The 19,967-nt window shown below is 45.7% G+C and overlaps 3 protein-coding genes across 9 annotated transcripts; 1 reads left to right on the top strand and 2 right to left on the bottom strand.

Annotated features, from left to right (window-relative positions):
* Positions 1 to 1,774: 1,774 nt before the first annotated feature.
* On the bottom strand, positions 1,775 to 7,101 carry cir1 (corepressor interacting with RBPJ, CIR1). 5 transcript variants are annotated; one of them, XM_060040472.1, is made up of 12 exons: positions 6,754 to 7,101; positions 6,329 to 6,423; positions 6,048 to 6,121; positions 5,916 to 5,929; positions 5,528 to 5,580; positions 5,390 to 5,438; positions 4,940 to 5,060; positions 4,124 to 4,230; positions 3,588 to 3,673; positions 2,657 to 3,261; positions 2,450 to 2,545; positions 1,775 to 2,407 (listed from the first exon to the last, which is right to left on the bottom strand). In XM_060040472.1, exons 1-12 carry the CDS (start codon positions 6,823 to 6,825, stop codon positions 2,232 to 2,234), a joined length of 1,548 nt encoding a protein of 515 aa, XP_059896455.1. In that variant the 5' UTR covers positions 6,826 to 7,101; the 3' UTR covers positions 1,775 to 2,231. The 5 variants fall into 5 exon arrangements, with proteins under 5 accessions (XP_059896455.1, XP_059896452.1, XP_059896453.1 ...); XM_060040469.1 differs by having other exon boundaries at positions 1,775 to 2,596; positions 6,754 to 7,100; XM_060040470.1 differs by having other exon boundaries at positions 1,775 to 2,545; positions 6,754 to 7,100.
* On the top strand, positions 7,093 to 11,144 carry scrn3 (secernin 3). Of its 2 annotated transcripts, none has more exons than XM_060040475.1 (8): positions 7,093 to 7,248; positions 7,444 to 7,616; positions 7,720 to 7,901; positions 8,449 to 8,648; positions 9,233 to 9,445; positions 9,713 to 9,875; positions 10,312 to 10,492; positions 10,600 to 11,144. In XM_060040475.1, the coding sequence occupies exons 2-8, from the start codon at positions 7,461 to 7,463 to the stop codon at positions 10,768 to 10,770; spliced, it is 1,266 nt and encodes a 421-aa protein (XP_059896458.1). In that variant the 5' UTR covers positions 7,093 to 7,248; positions 7,444 to 7,460; the 3' UTR covers positions 10,771 to 11,144. The 2 variants fall into 2 exon arrangements, with proteins under 2 accessions (XP_059896458.1, XP_059896459.1); XM_060040476.1 differs by having other exon boundaries at positions 10,351 to 10,492; positions 10,600 to 10,885.
* On the bottom strand, positions 10,798 to 19,898 carry gpr155a (G protein-coupled receptor 155a). 2 transcript variants are annotated; one of them, XM_060040465.1, is made up of 16 exons: positions 19,777 to 19,898; positions 18,650 to 19,138; positions 17,940 to 18,339; positions 17,397 to 17,565; positions 16,623 to 16,778; positions 15,852 to 15,935; positions 15,226 to 15,346; positions 15,055 to 15,139; positions 14,226 to 14,316; positions 13,623 to 13,833; positions 13,172 to 13,261; positions 12,738 to 12,877; positions 12,382 to 12,477; positions 12,232 to 12,296; positions 12,000 to 12,137; positions 10,798 to 11,751 (listed from the first exon to the last, which is right to left on the bottom strand). In XM_060040465.1, the coding sequence occupies exons 2-16, from the start codon at positions 19,074 to 19,076 to the stop codon at positions 11,520 to 11,522; spliced, it is 2,505 nt and encodes an 834-aa protein (XP_059896448.1). In that variant the 5' UTR covers positions 19,077 to 19,138; positions 19,777 to 19,898; the 3' UTR covers positions 10,798 to 11,519. The 2 variants fall into 2 exon arrangements, with proteins under 2 accessions (XP_059896448.1, XP_059896449.1); XM_060040466.1 differs by having other exon boundaries at positions 10,798 to 11,743; positions 19,777 to 19,897.
* Between the last annotated feature and the right edge of the window lie 69 nt (positions 19,899 to 19,967).

The following is a 19,967-nucleotide window of genomic DNA, read 5'->3' as shown; positions in this document are numbered from 1 at the left end:
CCGATGCGGTAATTGAGTGATACAGATTTTAAATATTTTTTTGCCCCATTTTCAATGTTATTACCGAGAAAACATCTTTAAAAATACGGACGGATATTCATTTTTTTTTTTTTTCATCAGGTATCCCACATCAGCACCAACTATGTCCTCTACGGAATAAATCAATGTTCAATTCCCCGGAAAAGAGATTTCACGCCTAAATGAAACTCTTGTTAAACGGTATTAATTATGACTCGGAGCAGACAACAGCCCCATGTGTCTTGTATTCGCGATTAGGGATTCGTGTCTTATCAAATATCTAATTAATCTCCGAGACATCTTTTGTTCAGCCTCACTTTATCCGGGCCCTTCCGTGGGGGGTTGGCGACAAAGGGCCCCTGAATATTTATTCTAATTGTCCAAATTAACTGCCGCCATTTGCATACCGAGCGGTGGATGGTTCACTGAGGATAAAAACACGGCTCTATCTGTATCTGAGAGGGGTGAAAAAACAGGAGATTTTCCCGGGGAAACAGGTCTCCAACCTTCTGAAAGGAGAGAGGCCAGAAGCCACATGCTTAATGCCGCGTCTTGAGCGCCTCTGCGGGCGGAGCGGTCAGACCGCCCCGCGCGCTGAGGCGCCCCAGACGCGGCATTAAGCAAATGGCTTCTGGCCTCTCCTCCGCGTGCTGCTATTTGAATATCTGTGGCCCCCCGTTGTTGAAAGGGGTTCGAGGAGGCTCCCCGGGCTCTTTGTACGGAGGCAGTGCAGCGTCCGATTCCCAAAGAAAAAGCCCGGGAATAATTACAGCGCGGGGCCTGGGAACACAGAGGAGCAGCGTCTCGTGCGGGCCAGACGCGCTGAAAAGGAGGTGAAATTGACCAGAAGGTGAAGAAGGGAATTATTGTCGTTTCCTTTTGTCCAACGAGCGTCCCTGCAGCCAGAGTGAAAACTTAAAGGAATTATAATAATGGCAATTGAAAATGTAGGGATAAAATAAAAAATAAAACGCTTTGCCGAAAGCGAAAACATATATAGGGCTCTAAATTGAATGGTGGCTTATTATTTAAAGCATCAGAATAATTATAGGGCTGCAAGTTGAATTGTGGCTTATTATTTACAGCAGAATAAATATATTGGGATATATGTTGAATAGTGGCTTAGTAGTTAAAGGATCAGAATAAATATATAGGCCTATTTGTTGAATAGTGGGTTATAATTTACAGCATCAGAATTAATATAAGCCTATATGTTGAATGTGGCCTATTAATTACAACAGACTAAATATAGAGGCCTTTACATTTTTGCTAATATTTTCTATATAGTTCTGTTTCATTGCATTTAATTTGTGATTTAAATAAAAATAAAATAAATAGGAATTCCGTTTTAATATTAACCAATCAATGTTCAATCTGATTAATATAACGATTTACTTGAAGTTTGTTGGGATGTAGCGAAAAATATTCCTTAATAGGATGTTCACATGTGATCTTGTCTGGTAGTAGCCTACACTGTTCCCAGACCAAATCACGCAGATACACCATAATCTCTTTATCATTAGACGCAACGTCTACAAAACGTGACTGCTCCATTTTGTTAAGACTCGTCGAACAACAGCGACAATGAGTCTATGGTTTTATTTGCAGGTCTATGTCTAGCTCAAGCTGTGATGACAACTTCTAATAACATGCACTTCACTGTAACGACCGAAACCGAGAAGAACGGAGCCATTTAGATCAGGCCTATCCTACCAAAATGTCAATATTTTCCAATGCAATATTCCGATACAAACCATTCAAATCAAAACTTCCAGATAATTTATTTTGGATTATCGAACGCCAAAATACATAATTTAAACATCATTCAGCAACCACATGTCCATAGGTCGCTCATGCAGAATAAAAATACAGCTTTTATCAGCATTTATGAACACACGACATTTGAAACGGATTCCCTACTAAAAAAAAACCCGAATTGACCAAGGCATCAAAAAAACGCTGCGATTTAGTTTCGCTATTTAGTAATCAATTAGCAGACGTCTGTCGGCTGCAGCCCAGTCCGCCGTAATCATTTTCTGTCCTTTGCTGCCCTCTACTGACAGTAAATATACCGCCTTATACATTTCCGCGAAAGTGAAACGACAGTGGTAGCGTTAACTGTTGACCAAAGGTAGCCGATAAAATGCCCTTTCAAATAAAACGACGACATTTGAAAAGTTGTTTGAAAAGTTTTAGAAAATACCGAAAACGAATCATTTTCTATGGGAGCCCTTGTCTTTTCCCTCTCTGTTCCTGCTTGGGCTCCTACTCCTCCTTCTCTCCTCTCGTTCTCTTCTCCCTTCCCAGCTCCTCCCACCTCCATCACCTCTGTCTCGACCTCCGTCACCTCTGTCTCGACCTCCTTCCCCTCTGTCTCGACCTCCATCCCCTCTGTCTCGACCTCCGTCACCCCTGTCTCGACCTCCGTCACCTCTGTCTCTACCGTGACCCCCATCTCTTCCTCCGTCACCTCCGTCTCTACCTCGGTCCCCTCGGTCTCTGTCTCTACGGTGAGCCTCGACATCACCTCTGTCTCTACCGTGAGCCCCATCTTTACCCGTGTCACCTCTGTCTCTTCCTCTGTCGCCTCTGTCTCTACCGTGAGCCCCATCTTTACCCGTGTCACCTCTGTCGCTACCTCTGTCGCCTCTGTCTCTACCGTGAGCCCCATCTTTACCCCCGTCGACTCCGTCGTTACCTCCATCCTCTCTGCCTCGGTCCGGTCCTCTCCTGAGGTCCTGCTCTATCCTGGAGCTGGCCCCCTCTCTCTGCCCTTCTCTTCTGGCCTGCCTCTCCCTCGTCTGACTGCCCTCCTGCTTGAGATTGACCTCCGCCCTGGGGGGTCCGCTACGAGGGTCCCCGACCTCCTCTCTCCCCTCCTCTCTCCCCTCCTCTGGCCTCCTGCAGGAGGTGCCTCTGTTGCTCTCAGTCGTCGGGTGCTTCTCTCCCTGGGCCAGCGCCTCCGTGGAGGACTCCCCGGCCCTGGTCTTCCTCCCCTTCTTGCTCTTCTTCTTCCTCTTGTCTGTCTTGCCGTGGCCACTGCTGGAGTCAGAGTCACTGGAGTCACTGGAGGAGTCCCCGGAGCCGTCGCTGGAGTCACTGGAGCTGTCGCTGCTGCCGCTCTCCTGACTCTTCTTGTGCTTCCGTTTGCCCTTCTTCTCCTTCTTCTTCTCCTTCTTCTTCTTCTGCTTCCTGCTCTTGCTTTTCTTGGCCTTCTTCTTCTTCTCCAGCCGATCGAGCTTCCTGTTAAATGAAGACACGCATCCTGTTTAGTTCTCCAGCCGGTGGTTTAGGGGAGAACACGGCAACAAGCACCGGTTTAACATCATAGTTAGGAACTAAACATGATTTCGTAACATTAAAACTATCATAATCATAATTATATTCACATTACAATACACTAACTATGTTCACTATACAAAAAGGAAAATAAAGCCAACAAGTATCAACACATTTTATATATGACGCGGTGATAATAAAGAACGCACAAGATATTAAAAGCATGGATGTAGGCTGAACAGAACGACAGCCAGACAGCCGTCACAAAGGATGGCTCAGAGCAGGCCTACCGTAGGAGCTTCTGCTTCTGCTTGGTGGAGAGAGACTTGAGGAATTCTACCTCCGGGTCCTCCTCCTCCTCACTCGCTACGTATTCCTAGGAAAAAACATCAGTCCAAAAATAAACAGCACTGAAACCCAGAACACGAATATACACCATTATAGACACCGCCATTAATATCTACCAGCAATGCTACAACCCCCGAGGTAGGCGTGTGTGTGTGCGTTGTATATAAACTACAAGACCCATCAAAAGGTGTATATATTAATGGCGAATCCCACATTTGGCCACACGTTGCTCAGAAGGGAACAGTTCATTGCTTTAATCTCAAAACAAACTGGTCTGCAGCAGCAATCATGGTGTAGATGAGGGACCTTCCAAGGACATTGGCTTTCAGGTTGGAGGGGAATGTATATAAGTGGGTTACTTTATGGGCCTGTGTGTGTGTGTGTGTGTGTGTGTGTGTGTGTGTGTGTGTGTGTGTGTGTGTGTGTGTGTGTGTGTGTGTGTGTGTGTGTTGAGGAGAGGGTAAGCGGCTGCGATTACCTGCGATGGATCACAAAACGTTGCGTTTCTATCAAGGACACATTTCTTCAGGGCAAACCCACTGTTTCGCATCTCTGCCATTAACTCGGAGGGGTGCATCGACGGACCTGTTAGTACAAATCACAGTCTCAGAGTCCCATTGATGTCAGCCCGTGCCAACCACTACCTCCACAGTAGGCATTTCAGGGGCGGCTTTGTTAACAGGACGGGGCCTCAAATCAACTCACTTCACTTCCGGCTGAGCAAATCATACAATATCATTCTCTGCCAAAGCAGCCGTTAGGGGATTCAGAATACACAATAATTGCGTTTCTTTCCTTCGGCACAAATGGGGCGGAGGAGGGGGGGGCGCCATTATGGTACTTCACCGGCGACACCTAGCACTGGACGCTAGCGGGGTAAACACATTACGGTCGAACTCTCTGATTTCAGGAGTCAAATCAGAGCTCCGACTGGAGGTGTGGTGGAAGGGAGAGGCTCCGTGACTGACTGACACCCACCGTCTCTGGCAGACAAGTGGAGTCCTGCACATAAATACCACCACTTTGTTCACATGTGTATTGCAAAGCCGACACAACACAAGCAATGAGGGCGATTGTTTGGCGTCACAATATACACACACAAAACAGATAATGCAGTAAACACATTAATAAAAAAAACAAATTCCTTAATTGTAAGACATTAATTTCAAAAGTACGTCATAAATATAATATAGTATATATACCTAAAAAAAGATATGTCAGAATCAGATCGACAGGCTTGGATTGTGCTTGTAGGAAACATGTGTTTGTGCCAATAATATCAACATCAGACTACCTGCTGCTTCTTCAGTGGGGGCAGCGCTGGCGTTGATCCCCGACAGCCCAAACAGAGGACACTCTCTGTCCGTGTTCACGTGGCCCCATTTGTGGCATTTGATGCACCTCACATTTCGCACCTAAAGGGAAATCATTGAGCATTGATGCATCCATTCAGGCTACAGTGTATTGATTTTACGGTCTGGCTGCTGAGATTAAACACATTAGAAAACCCAACATCTGCTTCTAAATACACACAATGATAAATAAAGCTAATTAATGTATTCGAAAGTTTGATTATTTTATTATAATTAATATATTTAATAATAATTAGTCGTTATAATAATTAATGACTTATTTCAAACTTTGAACTGCAGGAAACCTGAAAGATGATAAGACATCAATAAATAAAATCTAATAGATTATTAAATGATGTCATTTTTTAGAGCAGGGGTGAAGTTTCACTCACTTGGATTCCAAATGGCTGATCTCTTATAGTCATGTCGTCTTTCGCATATCTATAAGACGAAGACAATACATTTCATTAACATGAATATTCATGTGGACATTTCCTAAATGTGATCATTCGGTCCATGTGTGCATTTACTTCTCTCTTGGTGCGCCCTTCTGCCACTCAAACTTGTACTCTGACTCCCCCTCCTGGCAAAGAGACGTATGACAGGCAACACGGTCAGACGGTACATCGGTGATGAGCGGCAGAGGTTCCGGAGCCAGCCTGCTCATTCCACAGACTCTATAATATGCTGGCTATGAAACCCAGATTCTAACCCTAACCATGCATTTCAAACAAAAAATGGATTGAACTGCGCAAAAGATCACTTTTCTTTAGCAACTTTAAATCCTTGCCTCCAAATGTAAGGATGGTGTCATGTGGCAGGTAAGTCTGGGTTTAAGACTAACAAGCAGTTCCATCACTGCTTACATAACAAGACTGGCCTACACTTTAATTATAATGGAAGTGTAAATCATCTTACCTCCTTGGTTTCCTCTTCATTATTGATCAAAAAAGAAAAAATGTAACAATTAGAAGTCATATCTTATAATACTATAAAGTATTAGTCCATATGTCTTACACAAATCATTAACATAAATACAATGGGATTTACCTTTGGAAGCTCCGGGTGGAGCCTCATACATGAAGTTCAGACCATTCTTAACGCGATCATCTCCCATTAACACTCTAGAAGAGAACAAATTAAGCACATTAAAACAATATGACATGAAAGACATCGAGTCATTATAAAGGGTGACTTCTAAGAAAACCCATTAGTACAGAGCTCTTGTAATACAAATATAAAGCATTCCAAGTATGTCCAAGTATGCTTAAAGTGTACAGGTTATATACATATTAAGTTTCAGTAGAGGAACCGTGCAATGTTGGCCTCACCGGTTGTTGTAGATCTCCTGTTCCTTCGTGTAAGCAGACAGGAGATCCTCTTGCTTCTTTTTTTCGAAGGTTATTTTCTGTTCGGCGATCCATACCTACCACAACGACATAAAGTGCATGTTTGATTCATGTTCTAGAACTCTACCTCCTTTAATATGTACATTCAAATGCACCTCAGCAAACACACACACACACACACACACACACACACACACACACACACACACACACACACACACACACACACACACAAAGTAAGAGGTGCATTCTTCAAATTCAACAATAGTTTTCTTGTTTACTAAATTATGCCAACAAAAATGTAGCATGTTGCAGATAAAACAATATAAACAACTTCCGGCTGCTAGCCTGATAGCCTGCTAGCTGCCTGGTAGCTAGCCTACCAGCTCTTCTGCACAAACACTTACCTTTTTGATATTAGATTTTGAAGCAGGATGAAAATCTTTCTTGCACATGAAGTTCGCAAAGGACTTTCCCATGATTAAGCAGTCACCGACCCAGTTATGTGAGAAGTTGTAAACACACGGAGTGTTCGTTTAATTATTTACTTTACAAGGGAATCCGAAGTAGTCACATACTAAACCTCAGCAAATAAACAACGTGAGTTACGACTCAATATAACCCACAAAGTCGAACAAAACCACGACCAGTTAACGTTATAAAATATACGTGTTTTTTGGCTATGGTTTAGAGCAGGTTCAGATATGAAACTGACGGAGGACGACTGCTTCCGGGTCAGAAGGCTAAAGTAGATGTTTTCTTTCCGGGGTAAACAGCGCTGTAGCTCAAATGAAACTGATGTCAGTGACCTGAAATGAAAGTATGAGGTAGTGGACGATCCCTGTGGACAGTAAGCCGACGCTGTCACGACTACTTACAAAGTCTTCACATTGCTGATACAGGTAACAGCGGCTTTCATTTACATTTTACATATAGGATGAGACGAATAGGTTGTTATACTCATTTAATAATCAAATCAAATAACACTAAATTGGTCTACCTTAAACTGAAGTAACCTTGTTTTCAAGCAAACACCTTAATTTGACACATTGCATTAATAATAAAATAATGTGTGTGTGTTGTGCTTTTCTTCCTAGGATTGTATCCATCCACAATGTTTCCAACTTCGTGTGACACCTTCGTGGCTCTGCCTCCGTCCACTGAGGGACAGCGAGTTGTGTTCGGGAAGAACGCGGACAGGCCCTCTGATGAGGTTCAGGAGGTCGTCTACTTCCGTGCCAATGACTATGACCCAGGGACGAAAGTGGAGGTAAATAAACTATTTCACGATATGTTGAATTTGTTATTCAATCGTTAATGCCTTTTCCCCTTATAATTGATGATTCGATTGTCCCCTTCTCTCTGTTAAAAAGTGTACCTATATCGAGGTGGAGCAAGCCGCCCACACTCACGCGGTGGTTTTGAGCCGACCTGCCTGGCTGTGGGGTGCAGAGATGGGAGCCAATGAGCACCAGGTGTGCATCGGGAATGAGGCGGTGTGGGGGAGAGAGGGCTGTGACGGGGAAGAGGCTCTGCTGGGCATGGATCTGGTCAGGTGAGCAGGCTGATTGTAATGCCAGTGTTAGTGTGATACAGTTGTCCACTCATCATCGCTTTTGGCGGGGATATCCTGTGTGGGTGGTCTTCGGTGTACTTTTAAAGAAAAATATAACGTTGCATGAGTCACTTTGTGATTATTGAAATCTTGTGCAGATGCATGCTATTCTGGGTGAATAAAGGATATATTTAAGTCAAACAAAACCCTTACTATGTAGTTAATCAAGTAGGTAGATACTTTATTCATCCCCTTCGGGAAATTCAGCTATCCAGTTGCAACAGACAGTGTAGTTGACAAACAACAAAATGGACAAACGGTAAAAGTAGACAAAATAAGTCTATAAAAGTCAATAGAAAATTAGCAACATTGCACATAATAAAAAAAAAAAGAGCCAGAAATAGATATAAATAAATAAACATAATGCATTTCACATTGTTCAGTGTGTGTGGGTTGGGGTGGGGTGGGATCATCATGCTGACTTAACTACGCCGTTCATGAGAACGCTTTGGCTGAAGCATATCAATACCTCGGCCTTGTTAAACAGACTTGGGCTGGAGAGAGCCGACACCGCTGAGAAGGCTCTGCACGTGATCACTGACCTGCTGGAGAGGCACGGAACGGGTGGCTCCTGCATGGAGGACAACTGTAACTTCACGTACCACAACAGCTTCCTCATCGCAGACCGGACGGAGGCCTGGGTGCTGGAGACGTCCGGGCAGCGCTGGGCGGCGGAGAGAGTGACAGGTAGTCAGACATCGTAGTGGTGAATGGACCTCCCTCCATTGGGAAGGACTTTCCTGTTCTTGAAGCATTACGGTTTCACTGTCATCGACGTCCACTGGTCGTCCCACTCGTCACCGGACAAAGCCTGTTTCTGTCAGCCTCAGGAGCTTGAGTTTGTGTATGAACCGATGTTTCATTGGTCAACTATGTACACACTTTCGTTTTATTGGTCAAATATGGCAAAGCTATGGTACATAACCGGAGCTGTCGCCAGAGGCAGGATTGCAGTGTTTGCTAGCTTTCTGATTCTGATCCTTCCAGATTTATGCAAACTGCCACGCTTAACATGTCTCCACAATGTTTATTGATTTGCACGTTTTCTCACGCACATGGTTTAGTCGACAGCAACATCACCACCTTAACAAACAGTCACACAAATAAATATTGCAAAACTGACATCGCCACAGATTTGAATGTTCGAAGTACATGCGACCGGGGGGAGCTTGGGTCAAACTATTCCTGAGATGCGCTTTTTCAAATGAAAGCCTGCTCTGCATTAATTCCCCCATTGAGTTAATACGGAGTATCTTGTTTCTCATCTCCAGAGGGTTTCCGTAACATCTCCAATGAGTACAGCATCACCACCAGGATAGACAAGGAGCATCCCAAGCTCAGAGAGTACGCCAAGAGCCAGGGCTGGTGGGATGGGGTCTCAGAGTTCAACTTCGCCCAAGCCTACTCGTACATGAACACGGCCCGGATAGAGGCGTCGGACAGCCGCTACTGTGAAGGGAAGAAGATGATGGAGAAAAGCAACGGTGAGTTCATGTACACCACATGCCATTCGAAAAAATGAATGTTGTATACAAACGCCCCCTAATGTGGCTCAAGCCACTAATCTTAGTCTTAACCATGTAGACCAACACGGCCTTGGGGAAACCCAGGCCGAAGCCACTTCCCTGTCTCTCTTCCCCCTCCTGTCAGTAAAGAAGACCTTATTATCGAATATGTCTCGGAGTGTTTATATAGATACAGCTGCTGTACGACATGGGGATAGTTATAGATTCTGTTTTCTGAACCTGCAGGTCACATCACAGCTGAGACGCTGATGGAGATCCTCCGGGACAAGGAGAGCGGAATCAACATGGAGGGGGCCTTCCTGAGCGCGGGGAGCATGGTGTCTGTGATCCCCAGGGACCCCACCCGGAGTGGGGTGCACTACTTCACCGCCACCCCTGACCCCGAAAGGTACAGCGATCCATGCAGCTCCGTAGTGAGGTGGCAGTGTGAGGTATTAGTGAGGATTAAAGACTTAATTCATCACATGCTCATGATGCACGTGCAAGTGCGCGAGTTCCATTCTGGTGCGACAGGCTCCACAGGCTTTGAGTAACATCTATGGGTAAAAGCAAACAGTGTGGGCCAAAAAACATGATATACAATACATTAAATAAATAATACATTTGTAATCACATTCCTTTCATCTCCATGTTGTGCATCTTTGCACTACGAACCAAGGACAATTGGTTCTTTGAAAATCCTTACTGTACCGACAGCGATATATTTTTTCTCTTTCTTCTGACAAACGTACTTATTGTAAGTCGCTTTGTATAAAGCGTCTGATAAATGCCCTGAATGTAAATGTAACCCCCCCCTTCCTCTCTCTCTTATCTCCTTCGGACAGGTCTGTGTTCAAGCCGTTCATATTTGTGCCCGATATCAGACAGCTGAAGCATACCTGCTCTCCTTGGTACGGCGAGGACGACCCTGTGAAGCAGAAACCGCGTTTCAAGAGCAAGCCCGATCGGAAACACCCGCTGTTCCTCAAGCACGAAGTCGCGTCCGCCATCATTGAAACAACCAAGGTTCGAGATTTTGTGGATTCACCCGAGGAGAGCATCAACAGATGAAGGTACTGGGTCCTCTGAATTCACCGGAGGCTGAAGCTTTTCTTCTGTTTGTGACTTTTCAGGAGAGAGGAAAGCAGATTTTGCAGAACATGAGGGATCTGGAGAAGAAGAAGCTGGCTGAGATGGAGGTGTTTCTTGTGAAAGGTGTTGACCTTGACGACTGGCCCTCATTGGTGAATCTGTTTTCAAACACCGCCGAGGAAGAGATGGAGGCATATAGTAATAGACCTTGATCCAATGTTATTTTCCAAAACAACCAGTTCATGAACATTATTTTATTAATATGCAAATGTACTACCTGCAGCCCGTTCTTCCAGTTTAAAGACGATATTAAAATGTTCAAACACATGCACATTATTCAGTGAAATAATTTCCCTTAACTTGTTTTTAATTTAAAAAAAATCTTAATGTATTGAGATTAGCTAGCAATAGATTTAGCGGCTGAAGCAGCATCTATCATAGCCCGCTATGACAGTCCAATAAAAGGCACATTCGACTTCCTGTGTGTGTCAGATTCCACTACAGACCGCAGAGTGCTACAATCATATTGTATAATCATTTTGTAGTTGATGAAAACATGTTTGTTAATAAATACAAATAAAATACATGCTTCTTGATGCCCGTTAAAACAATTTCCACAGAATCAGTAGTACTCAAGAATGTCCATTATTCCTTTTTTTTAGTAAAAGCAAAAAAATAAATAAAAAAAGGACTTCCGATCCCTGAGTTAGTTACTACAAAAGCAGCAAATCTTTTCAGTCAGTTGGAAGTACTTGTACGTGCGTTCTGATACGGTTGGCCATCAAGCACGGGTTTTTAGAGGCCGAGAATGTTATTCTTCAGTTTCCATGCAGTTTCTATCGAAACCTACAATCTCAAATTGTAGCATGTAGCACGTGCGCACACCACGTTTCACCCTCTTGCAATCCTTTTCTTCCCCACGGTCCCTAAGCGCACCCATTCAAAACACAGCTAACCGCCGTCAGCGGCTACTGCTACCCCGTACTGGCGGAGTCTGTGAACCGGTAGTAGAAGTTGCTGTCCTGGAAGTCGTGGTCCTGGCGCAGGTGCTGCAGGACCCCGCCCTGCTGCAGTCGGGCCCCGTACAGCGTGGCCTCGCCCCGGTCCTGGGCCAGGCCCGTCTGCTGCAGCCAGGCCACCAGGTCGCTGCCCAGGAAGGTGTGAGTCGCCGTCCGCTCCCCGCACCTGCAAGACTTTTATTTTTTTTATTACGTAATTTAGGTACGTCGCGATCGCTCATTCGCGTGACCCAAGTACAGCGGAAAACTGTCCACTGGGCGCAGTGTGGGCCTCCTACCGCTAGGGGGTGGTAGAAAAATCAAAAGAGAAAAATCGAAATCAAAACTTCCCATGTGCCCCCCTCTGCCTTGGGGCCCCCCCAAGCCTGTCCACCTTACACCCCCAGTCCATCAGGGAGAGCAGTCTGGGCGAGCTCTCTTACCGTCTCTTCTTGACGATGTCCTGGGAACACTGGTCCTTGTGGTACTTCACGAACTGCAGGCAGGTCATCTGGACGTCCACGGGCAGCTCGCTCGGCACTCGCACTTCCCGCTTCCTCCTGTTCCACAGATCATGCCACCTGATGTCCCCCACATCAAAACAACATTCGTTACAATAAGTGCACCTTAAAAATAACGTTGTACTGAAACGGAGGCGAGGGGAGCTTAATGTACCTCTTCTTAAACGGCAGGATGATCAAGTGTTTGTCCAGCCCGAACAAACCGAAGGAGATGAAACCCTGCGGAGTGGAGGATACGAATCAGCGGTAACCACGGTAACACAGACTCGGGTAGGGACGTGGATGACCTGTGATCAGTTCCTACCTGTCCGTAGTTGACCACAGCGCAGAAGAACTGCAGCTCCAGGTACAGCCGACCGGGAACGTGGTTGAAGAGCAGCCACAGGCAGCTGGATAGGTTCTAGAAAACCGGTCGGAACCGGAAATAGAAACGCTGTGTTAAACAGCAACAACTGAAACAGTCAGTTGTAAATGTCAAAAAAATAAGAAATAGTTATATTATTAAGTTTTAGCTATCAAGATAACATTTTTAATTCCACATACAGCGTTTTTAAAAAGCACTTGTTTCTCATACAGTTTTACTGAGCAGCGCTGAACTAGGTGGTTAGGTTCATTATAGCAGTGGTGGATGAGTGATGGGGAGTGCTTATGTTTGCTCACAGCCAGCAGGCTGACAGTCAGAAGCAGGCTGAGCAGGGAGTGTCGGGCCACTTGTCTGTCTGTGACCAGGTTGAGCAGCTGATGCTCCTCCTCTTCAACCAGCAGACAGTCCTGCACCTCGCAGCTGTTTCCACATTGACCTGCAGGGGGCGATAGAACGCAACGCTGAAATGTTGGACTGGAACGCTTAAAAAATATATTGAAGAATATAGCGTTATTTTTAAGAACTGAAGTAAATGAATGATCTGGGATTTAAGAATGAAATGTTATTCTGCTCTGGTGCAAGAAAAACAGATGTGGCTATCGTTAGTATACAATAGTCAAAGCTTTAAATGCGATTTACCAGCCATTGAAAAAAATACATTTTCTGCCAATGTTTAATGGAGGTAAAATGGCCTTCATTAAACATTGGCCGTTCGCTAACAGTACGTCACCTGGGTTTGTTGTAGATGCGTCGTTTATGTTTGTGCTGATAATCATATCCGGCATGGGTTCGACCGGCGCACACTCGCACATGTGGCACTCTGATAACAAAGTGAGAGTCATGTGTTATAACAGTCTCGGTACACACTGGTGAACTCACACTGTACACAAGCATTTATATTAGGCTTATTGTACTTGGTGATTGGCTAGATTACGCTACACCAGTCATAATATTAAACAGACTTAACTGAAAAGCCACTCGACCTTTGAGCCTATAATACTTTTTCTTTGCGAGTGTTTGTGGTCATTTGATCCGAGACAAGGCCGAGACATTGTAGAGAGGAAATGTCTGTCTGGACTAACACTTCCTCAACACGTGTTGCCCGCAGGCTTCAACGGTTAAAGTTAACCCAACAATGACTCAGGAGGATTTGACTGATAAGGGACAACAACCACCAACACCTGTTGTGTTGATGCTTATCGCCTCGACGACAGGCGCGCTGCTGTCCCCCTGTGGCGGCGGCGGCGGCTCTCTCCCGGACGCCGTCTCCTCGGCGGCCCGGTCGGACCCCAGGACCTGGTAGTTGGGCTCCCAGCTGCCCCTGCTCAGCCCCACCAGAGCCCCTCCGACCAGCACCAGACTGAGGGCCAGCACCACCGCGCTGCAGATGAGCTGGTGGACGAGGAAGAGATTCAAGACATTAATTAGATTAGATAAGTGGAAATGTAACTGCGTTACTAAGTGTTGTGAGGTAACTGAGGATGCGTGCGTGCGTGTGAGAGAAAGGGACTTTTACAATTTTCACAGAATATGCATTCATTTTTATCGTGAATCTCACTTTAGGTTTGAATATGCTCTCTCTTGAATATATTTGAACATGTTGAAGTCCTTCCTGTATATGTATTGATATCCCGACACCAGCATTCTGAGACAAATTCCTCGGAATGCAAAAACTTAAACTGGAAACCAGACCGCATTCCGATTCTCTGTCGGAGCATTCAGAGAACATCTGTGTACCATTTTGTGGTTGTGGTGAAAACATGGGGGGGTGGGGCCGACCGTACCTGTGGTCTGCCGTAGAAAAACGCCGGGTCAATTGTGTAGTCGCCCTCTTCCCCAGAAATCAGCAACACTGCAGTCACTAGGGCAGGAACCCTGTTTCAGGAAACAGAAGACAACTCAGAACACGAGTGTCTGGAACTGAGACCAGTGCTCTGCTACGCATTACAAATATTGATTTAATGAATGGTCTTAGATCTCTGTACACCTTGTAAGAGGTGTAAGACGATAGAGAATAGGTGTGAACCAAACGACTACCACATCAACACGTCAGTTTCAGCCTATACAGTTATGATTGAAAGGCTGAAATAAAACTGAATGTATGCTGTTGGACGGAAATGCATGTCATAAAAAGTGTGCACTCTCCACAACATGAGGGCAAAGTGCTGTTGGTAAAATTTAACAGCCATTATTTGAGTGTATGTTGTTATCATTTGCATAGCCATCCATAAGCTCTTAGTGAGTGAAATGGGCTGTGAAAATATCAGTTTTGAAGTCGACTGTGCCTGCCCCTCTACTCGTTTCTGATCAATAAGGGCATCTTTTCCCTCATTGGTTTGCACAATATATCTTGCATGTCGATCCCAGATGTGTGTATGGAACCACTGCAAAAAGGCGGGGAGATTTAGGGATTAACCTCCATCTCATAACACAAGTAGTTGTACCTGTTATTGTTACACCTATTCAGGAAGAACCGGTTTTGCATGTGCATTGGGAGTGTATGTGTTTGTACTTTGCATATGTGAGCATGTGCATGTGTGCCGGTGCCTGTATGTGTGTGCATGTGCACGTGCGTGCGTGAGAGTGCGTGTGCGTGGACCGACAGTGACCCACCCCCAGCCTATGATCACCAGGAGTCCCGGGTAAACCTTGAGCTCATCACTCCTCTTCATCAGCACCAAGCAGAGAACGATGAGCCCTACAAAAACACAACACGATATCAACATAATGTCATCCTAGTCCATGACACCCGGTGGGCGAGGTGTTTGTTCGAGGGGCGGCTACCTGGCCAGACGTAGGTGCTGTTGAGGGAGGTGAACAGCAGCATGAACGTGAAAACCTTCCCAGTGAAATTGTCAGAGCTCCCGGCAAAGTTCCACAGGATCATGCCAATACTGGTTAGGAGCTGTGGGTAGACACGGGTCAAACATAAACCCAAATTAATCATCAACATAACCAGGAAACGACACCTTGATGAACGGGGGAGGAAAATATATCAGTGGATGCTAGTTCTGAATTATAAGAAATACATAATAGGTTATTAAGAAGAGAGACTGATTATTAAGAAAGAAAGAAAGAAAGAAAGAAAGAAAGAAAGAAAGAAAGAAAGAAAGAAAGAAAGAAAGAAAGAAAGAAAGAAAGAAAGAAAGAAAGAAAGAAAGAAAGAAAGAAAGAAAGAAAGAAAGAAAGAAAGAAAGAAAGAAAGAAAGAAAGAAAGAAAGAAAGAAAGAAAGAAAGAAAGAAAGAAAGAAAGAAAGAAAGAAAGAAAGAAAGAAAGAAAGAAAGAAAGAAAGAAAAATAACGGTTATAGCATAACTGTATAATTAACCTGTTATGCATTGTGGTTTGGTCATAACAGTAAATAAGGAATTTAATAAGAAGTTTTGAACGTGAAGGATTGCTTGACTCACCTGGGCCAACAGGAGGTTGACAGTTAACATGTGAGGCAGTCGCTTGTACTTCTTACTGAGAAACATGACGGCTATGGTCCAAACCTTTCAAGCAGAGACAAAATATATAGTTACATACGATATAAACAAGCTGAAACAAAGATGTCTGTGTCAGTGGAGCCATTGTGAACGTGTAATGTAGTTACACGTTGACTATTAAACAGGTGTGCATGAAACCGTAAGAAAATAAAAATAAACACGAAACCACCTTTTTGCAAACGTGCATGCCAAGCCATATGCTGCTGTACCCCTTTTACTTAGAAAAGCTTTAAATGGGGAAGTGTTACACATGTCTGAAAGCATTCAGACTTCTCCTTTCGCAGCTGAGAGCGGGCTAAGAATCAAACATAGCCCAGTGGACTTTGAAACTTCTGTTCCATCAGTAGATCACTTCTCCGGAAAGAAAGTATTATGTGGCCTTGAATCTAATAAACAAGGTGTTAGAAGCATTACGGTTCCCACTCCCTTCAGTTTAATTGTTCAACCTGACGCAAAACAGATATTACCTGTTCAGTGTTGTCCTGTGATCCTATGATAAATGGCCTCAGTTGCAAAAACAATAAACTATAAATAAACACACTAAACCCAAGGACTGGCACACACACACACACACACACACACACACACACACACACACCCCACACACAGAGCCATGAGAGAAAGTTATTACAGCTAGCAACAACGTGAGATCACGGCTAGCCGCAGACACATGGTTTAAGGGACATGACTCACCAGTGCCACTAAGCTGACGATGCTAATGTCGAAGCTAACGTTTCGCAGGGACTCCATCAGTAGCTTGGGGTCCATGCCGGGGATGGTGAGTAGCCAGGCCGACACGTACATGATGGGAGCCGAGAGGAAGGTGCTCAACACCATCCCGGAAGTCACCTGCACAACGCAGACGCAGACACAGACACAGACACAGACAGACAAAGACGCAGACAGACACAGACGCAGACACAGACACAGACAGACACAGACGCAGACGCAGACAGACAGACAGACAGAGACACAGACAGACACAGACAGACGCAGACACAGACAGACGCAGACACAGACAGGCAGAGACTCAGACGCAGACAGACAGAGACACAGACACACTTTATTAATAGTGTGCTGTAGGTAAGATTTAAATGTTATTTGTTATGATTGCCATCAGCTGTTAGTGAGTGAAATGTGCTTTGAGAATATCTGTTTCTGGTTGACTGTGCCTGCGTCTGCTTGAGACAGGCTTAATTTTTTATTTCAGGATCAATCAGGGCATCCCTTCCCTGATCGGTTTGAGGAACCCAAATGTAACAGGTGCGTGAAATGAAACCCTTCTCATTTGCGGAGAAACATAGCGAGTGAAGCAGAGAGGGAGGGGATGTTTTTTTGGGGGGGGGGGGATCAATCAAATGTCCCTCTTCTGCTCTCTCTAAAATCTTAACCACAGCGGCTTTAAGCTAAGGCGGCGATCTCGTTGGATCGCCACAGAGGGAGAATAAACACACGGAGGCCACGCACCACTTCCAGCTCCATGTTGTAGTGCGCGGCGTAGATGGCCACGCTGGGCGCGGAGGGGAAGACGCCGTAGATGAAGGCGTAGTTGGAGAGGCTGGAGTGGTTGGCGGCGCTGGTGTTGGTATTGTCCAGCAGGTCCACCATGTCCTTACAGATCAGCGGCATCACCAACCTGACAAGAGGGAGCGCGACACGGGGAGGGGTCACCATGACAGCCGTACCGCACGGAGAGCTAGCAGAAACCGCACACATGTTAGTCAAACCCGTTTTTTATTGCAGGCTTTGATTGGACAAGAATGTCTGCTTGGGTGACTAAATGTGTAAGTCAACAACGTGGTTTATCTTTAAAAAGGTATGTTGATTATAGAGAACTGAGAGGGCTGGCCTTCTTCCTAACGCTTGGATTATGTGTGTCACGTGTTATCAGTCTCCAAGGTGAAGGTCTGGGTTTTTTACAACACAACACACAACAGGCCGCGTTCTAGTTTGAGGCCATCCTACACAACAATCAAAACTATAGGACGAGCAGTTTGGACGCCCACTCACAGCTTGGCCGTCACCAGCAGGATGAGCGCCACCACCGTGGACTTGGTGAGCTTGGTCAGCTGGCCCACCATTGACAGGCCGAGGTAGAAGAGGGCCGCGCCCCCGAACGAGTTGGCCAGGCCGTCCACGAAGTCCACCATGAAGGCCGGCACCCTCTGCTGCAGCAGGAAGTGGGCGATGATGCCGACGAAGACCATGAAGACCACGGGGTTCTTCAGCACCTGGAAGGCCACCTGGCCCACGATGGACAGCTTGCTCTGCTGCCGGTCGCCCTGGTTCTTCCACTTCTGCACCTCGCAGAAGGCGAAGCCGATGGGGTTGAGGAGCACCAGGGAGACGGGGGCCACCAGGTAGATGTACTGCAGGTACTCTGGGTGGGTGTCCCGGTACAGGGCGTTGACTGTGGAGCGGTCGGAGAGGAGAGGAGAGGACTTTGAGAACGGGGAACCCGACCCCCCGGTGCAGCCCAGAGCCGAACCACTTGGGACGGATCCGTTACTAACATAACCTTTCGGAGCAGCGGCGTTTCTTTGTGTTTCCATATCAGCTCACTTATCCAAATAGGCGTCTAATGGAAGCCGAGACGGCCGCACAGCGTGTTCCCAAGGCAGATGAACAGACACTGATAAGATGCATTGTCGTGGGAATAGACGAAGAATGAATGGGACAGACACAGACAAGGCGATGTGGTGAAGGTGTACAGTACTTACCGATTGGATAGCCCAAGGCAAAATCATTACTCTGAGTGGCAAATATCGAGTAGAGGCCCGCCTTGGAGAACCGGCTGGCAGGACTGGCGACAAACAAGGTGAGCACGCAGACAATGCAGAACACGGACACTTTGGCGATGAGCACGCTCCACAGAAACGGCCAGATGACGTCCCCGAAGTCCAACTCCACCATGTTCTTAAACAGTAGGGCGGGCAGGGCGAACTTTGACACAAAATTCCCTAGTCCCTTGGCCTGTGTGGACGTGATGATGTTGGCCCTGCCGGCGATGTAACCACACAATATGATCCCGAAGCACTCGAGGAGGGCCGGGAACAGTTTGTTAATGGACATCATCGCGTGCGCTGCGTGGGGGTCCATGTCTTCCCCACCGGAGGACGAGTTGCCGCTCATCTCAGTGGTTTCCATGACGATTGATCATCTGTCATGCCTGGCCGCGAGGGGGCTTTTATTGTGGTAAAGAATGTCCGCTAGGAAACAAAAGATTTGTTGTTGAGACAACCTCAATAGGCAGACACATACTGTTGTGTTGATTAATAGATGATAAGACAATTTGTTGGGAGTCAATTCGGCTCATTAGTGTACAACTCCATAACAATGTGGAAAAATACAATTCAGGAATTATTTTCCCTTTTCAATTCATTTGAACACATTACTCATAACATCACTGGTCACATTAGTCATTACGTCACACATTTAATGCACGTTTCGTTTAAACAAAAGCGTAGCCTAGGACCTTCAACCCCTGCAGAAACAACGCAAGGGCATTGTGTGTATTCCTAACGCACTGTGTGTATTTCAGAAGACAAACGCCAAGTAGAGCAGCGATCCAATGAATAAAGACAACGCATTAAACCATAAGACGGCTCTAAAGGTATAATCAAGAGCGCCTGTGATATTTATTCTATAGATTATGTATTATGATCGGATGCGGTGTCATCGCTGTTATAACAGTCTCTGAACGCCGTGGGACTGTCGTCAATTAGTGTTCGTTCTCCTTTAACGAGCTGCTATGCAGAACTAGTTCTGTATTTGTGAGAATAACCCCTCACGTTTCGTTCACAACGTTACATTAAACTTAATGGGAACCATTCAAATGTACACTTACAGTGTTTGAGTCGCCGGATCCATTTCTCAAATGTGCGTCGCCTCCAACTTTCGCAATCTCTGATTTGACAGACGCCGGAACCAGCCCGGGGGTGGAGCCTTGGCGCTGACTCTGCGCATGCGCCGTGCGTCACTTTGCGCAACATTATGATTTGCTTAGATTCAGTCAACGGTGTGTTCCGTTTAATAAAA

The sequence above is a fragment of the Gadus macrocephalus genome, chromosome 20 (assembly GCF_031168955.1).
Source record: "Gadus macrocephalus chromosome 20, ASM3116895v1".
Taxonomy (NCBI): domain Eukaryota; kingdom Metazoa; phylum Chordata; class Actinopteri; order Gadiformes; family Gadidae; genus Gadus; species Gadus macrocephalus.
This window is presented reverse-complemented; position numbering and strand designations above follow the sequence as displayed.

Coding starts and splice junctions, on each gene's coding strand:
- cir1 (XM_060040467.1), bottom strand. CDS start 6,825: ATGGGAAAGTCCTTTGCGAACTTCATGTGCAAGAAAGATTTTCATCCT. Junction 6,424..6,753: donor CAAAATCTAATATCAAAAAG/GTAAGTGTTTGT, acceptor TCGTTGTGGTAG/GTATGGATCGCCGAACAGAA. Junction 3,262..3,587: donor CAGAAGCAGAAGCTCCTACG/GTAGGCCTGCTC, acceptor TTCATTTAACAG/GAAGCTCGATCGGCTGGAGA.
- scrn3 (XM_060040475.1), top strand. CDS start 7,461: ATGTTTCCAACTTCGTGTGACACCTTCGTGGCTCTGCCTCCGTCCACT. Junction 8,649..9,232: donor GGCGGCGGAGAGAGTGACAG/GTAGTCAGACAT, acceptor TCTCATCTCCAG/AGGGTTTCCGTAACATCTCC. Junction 9,876..10,311: donor GCCACCCCTGACCCCGAAAG/GTACAGCGATCC, acceptor TCCTTCGGACAG/GTCTGTGTTCAAGCCGTTCA.
- gpr155a (XM_060040465.1), bottom strand. CDS start 19,076: ATGGAAACCACTGAGATGAGCGGCAACTCGTCCTCCGGTGGGGAAGAC. Junction 14,317..15,054: donor CTGGTGATCATAGGCTGGGG/GTGGGTCACTGT, acceptor TTCCTGAAACAG/GGTTCCTGCCCTAGTGACTG. Junction 13,834..14,225: donor TTTTCTACGGCAGACCACAG/GTACGGTCGGCC, acceptor CTCGTCCACCAG/CTCATCTGCAGCGCGGTGGT.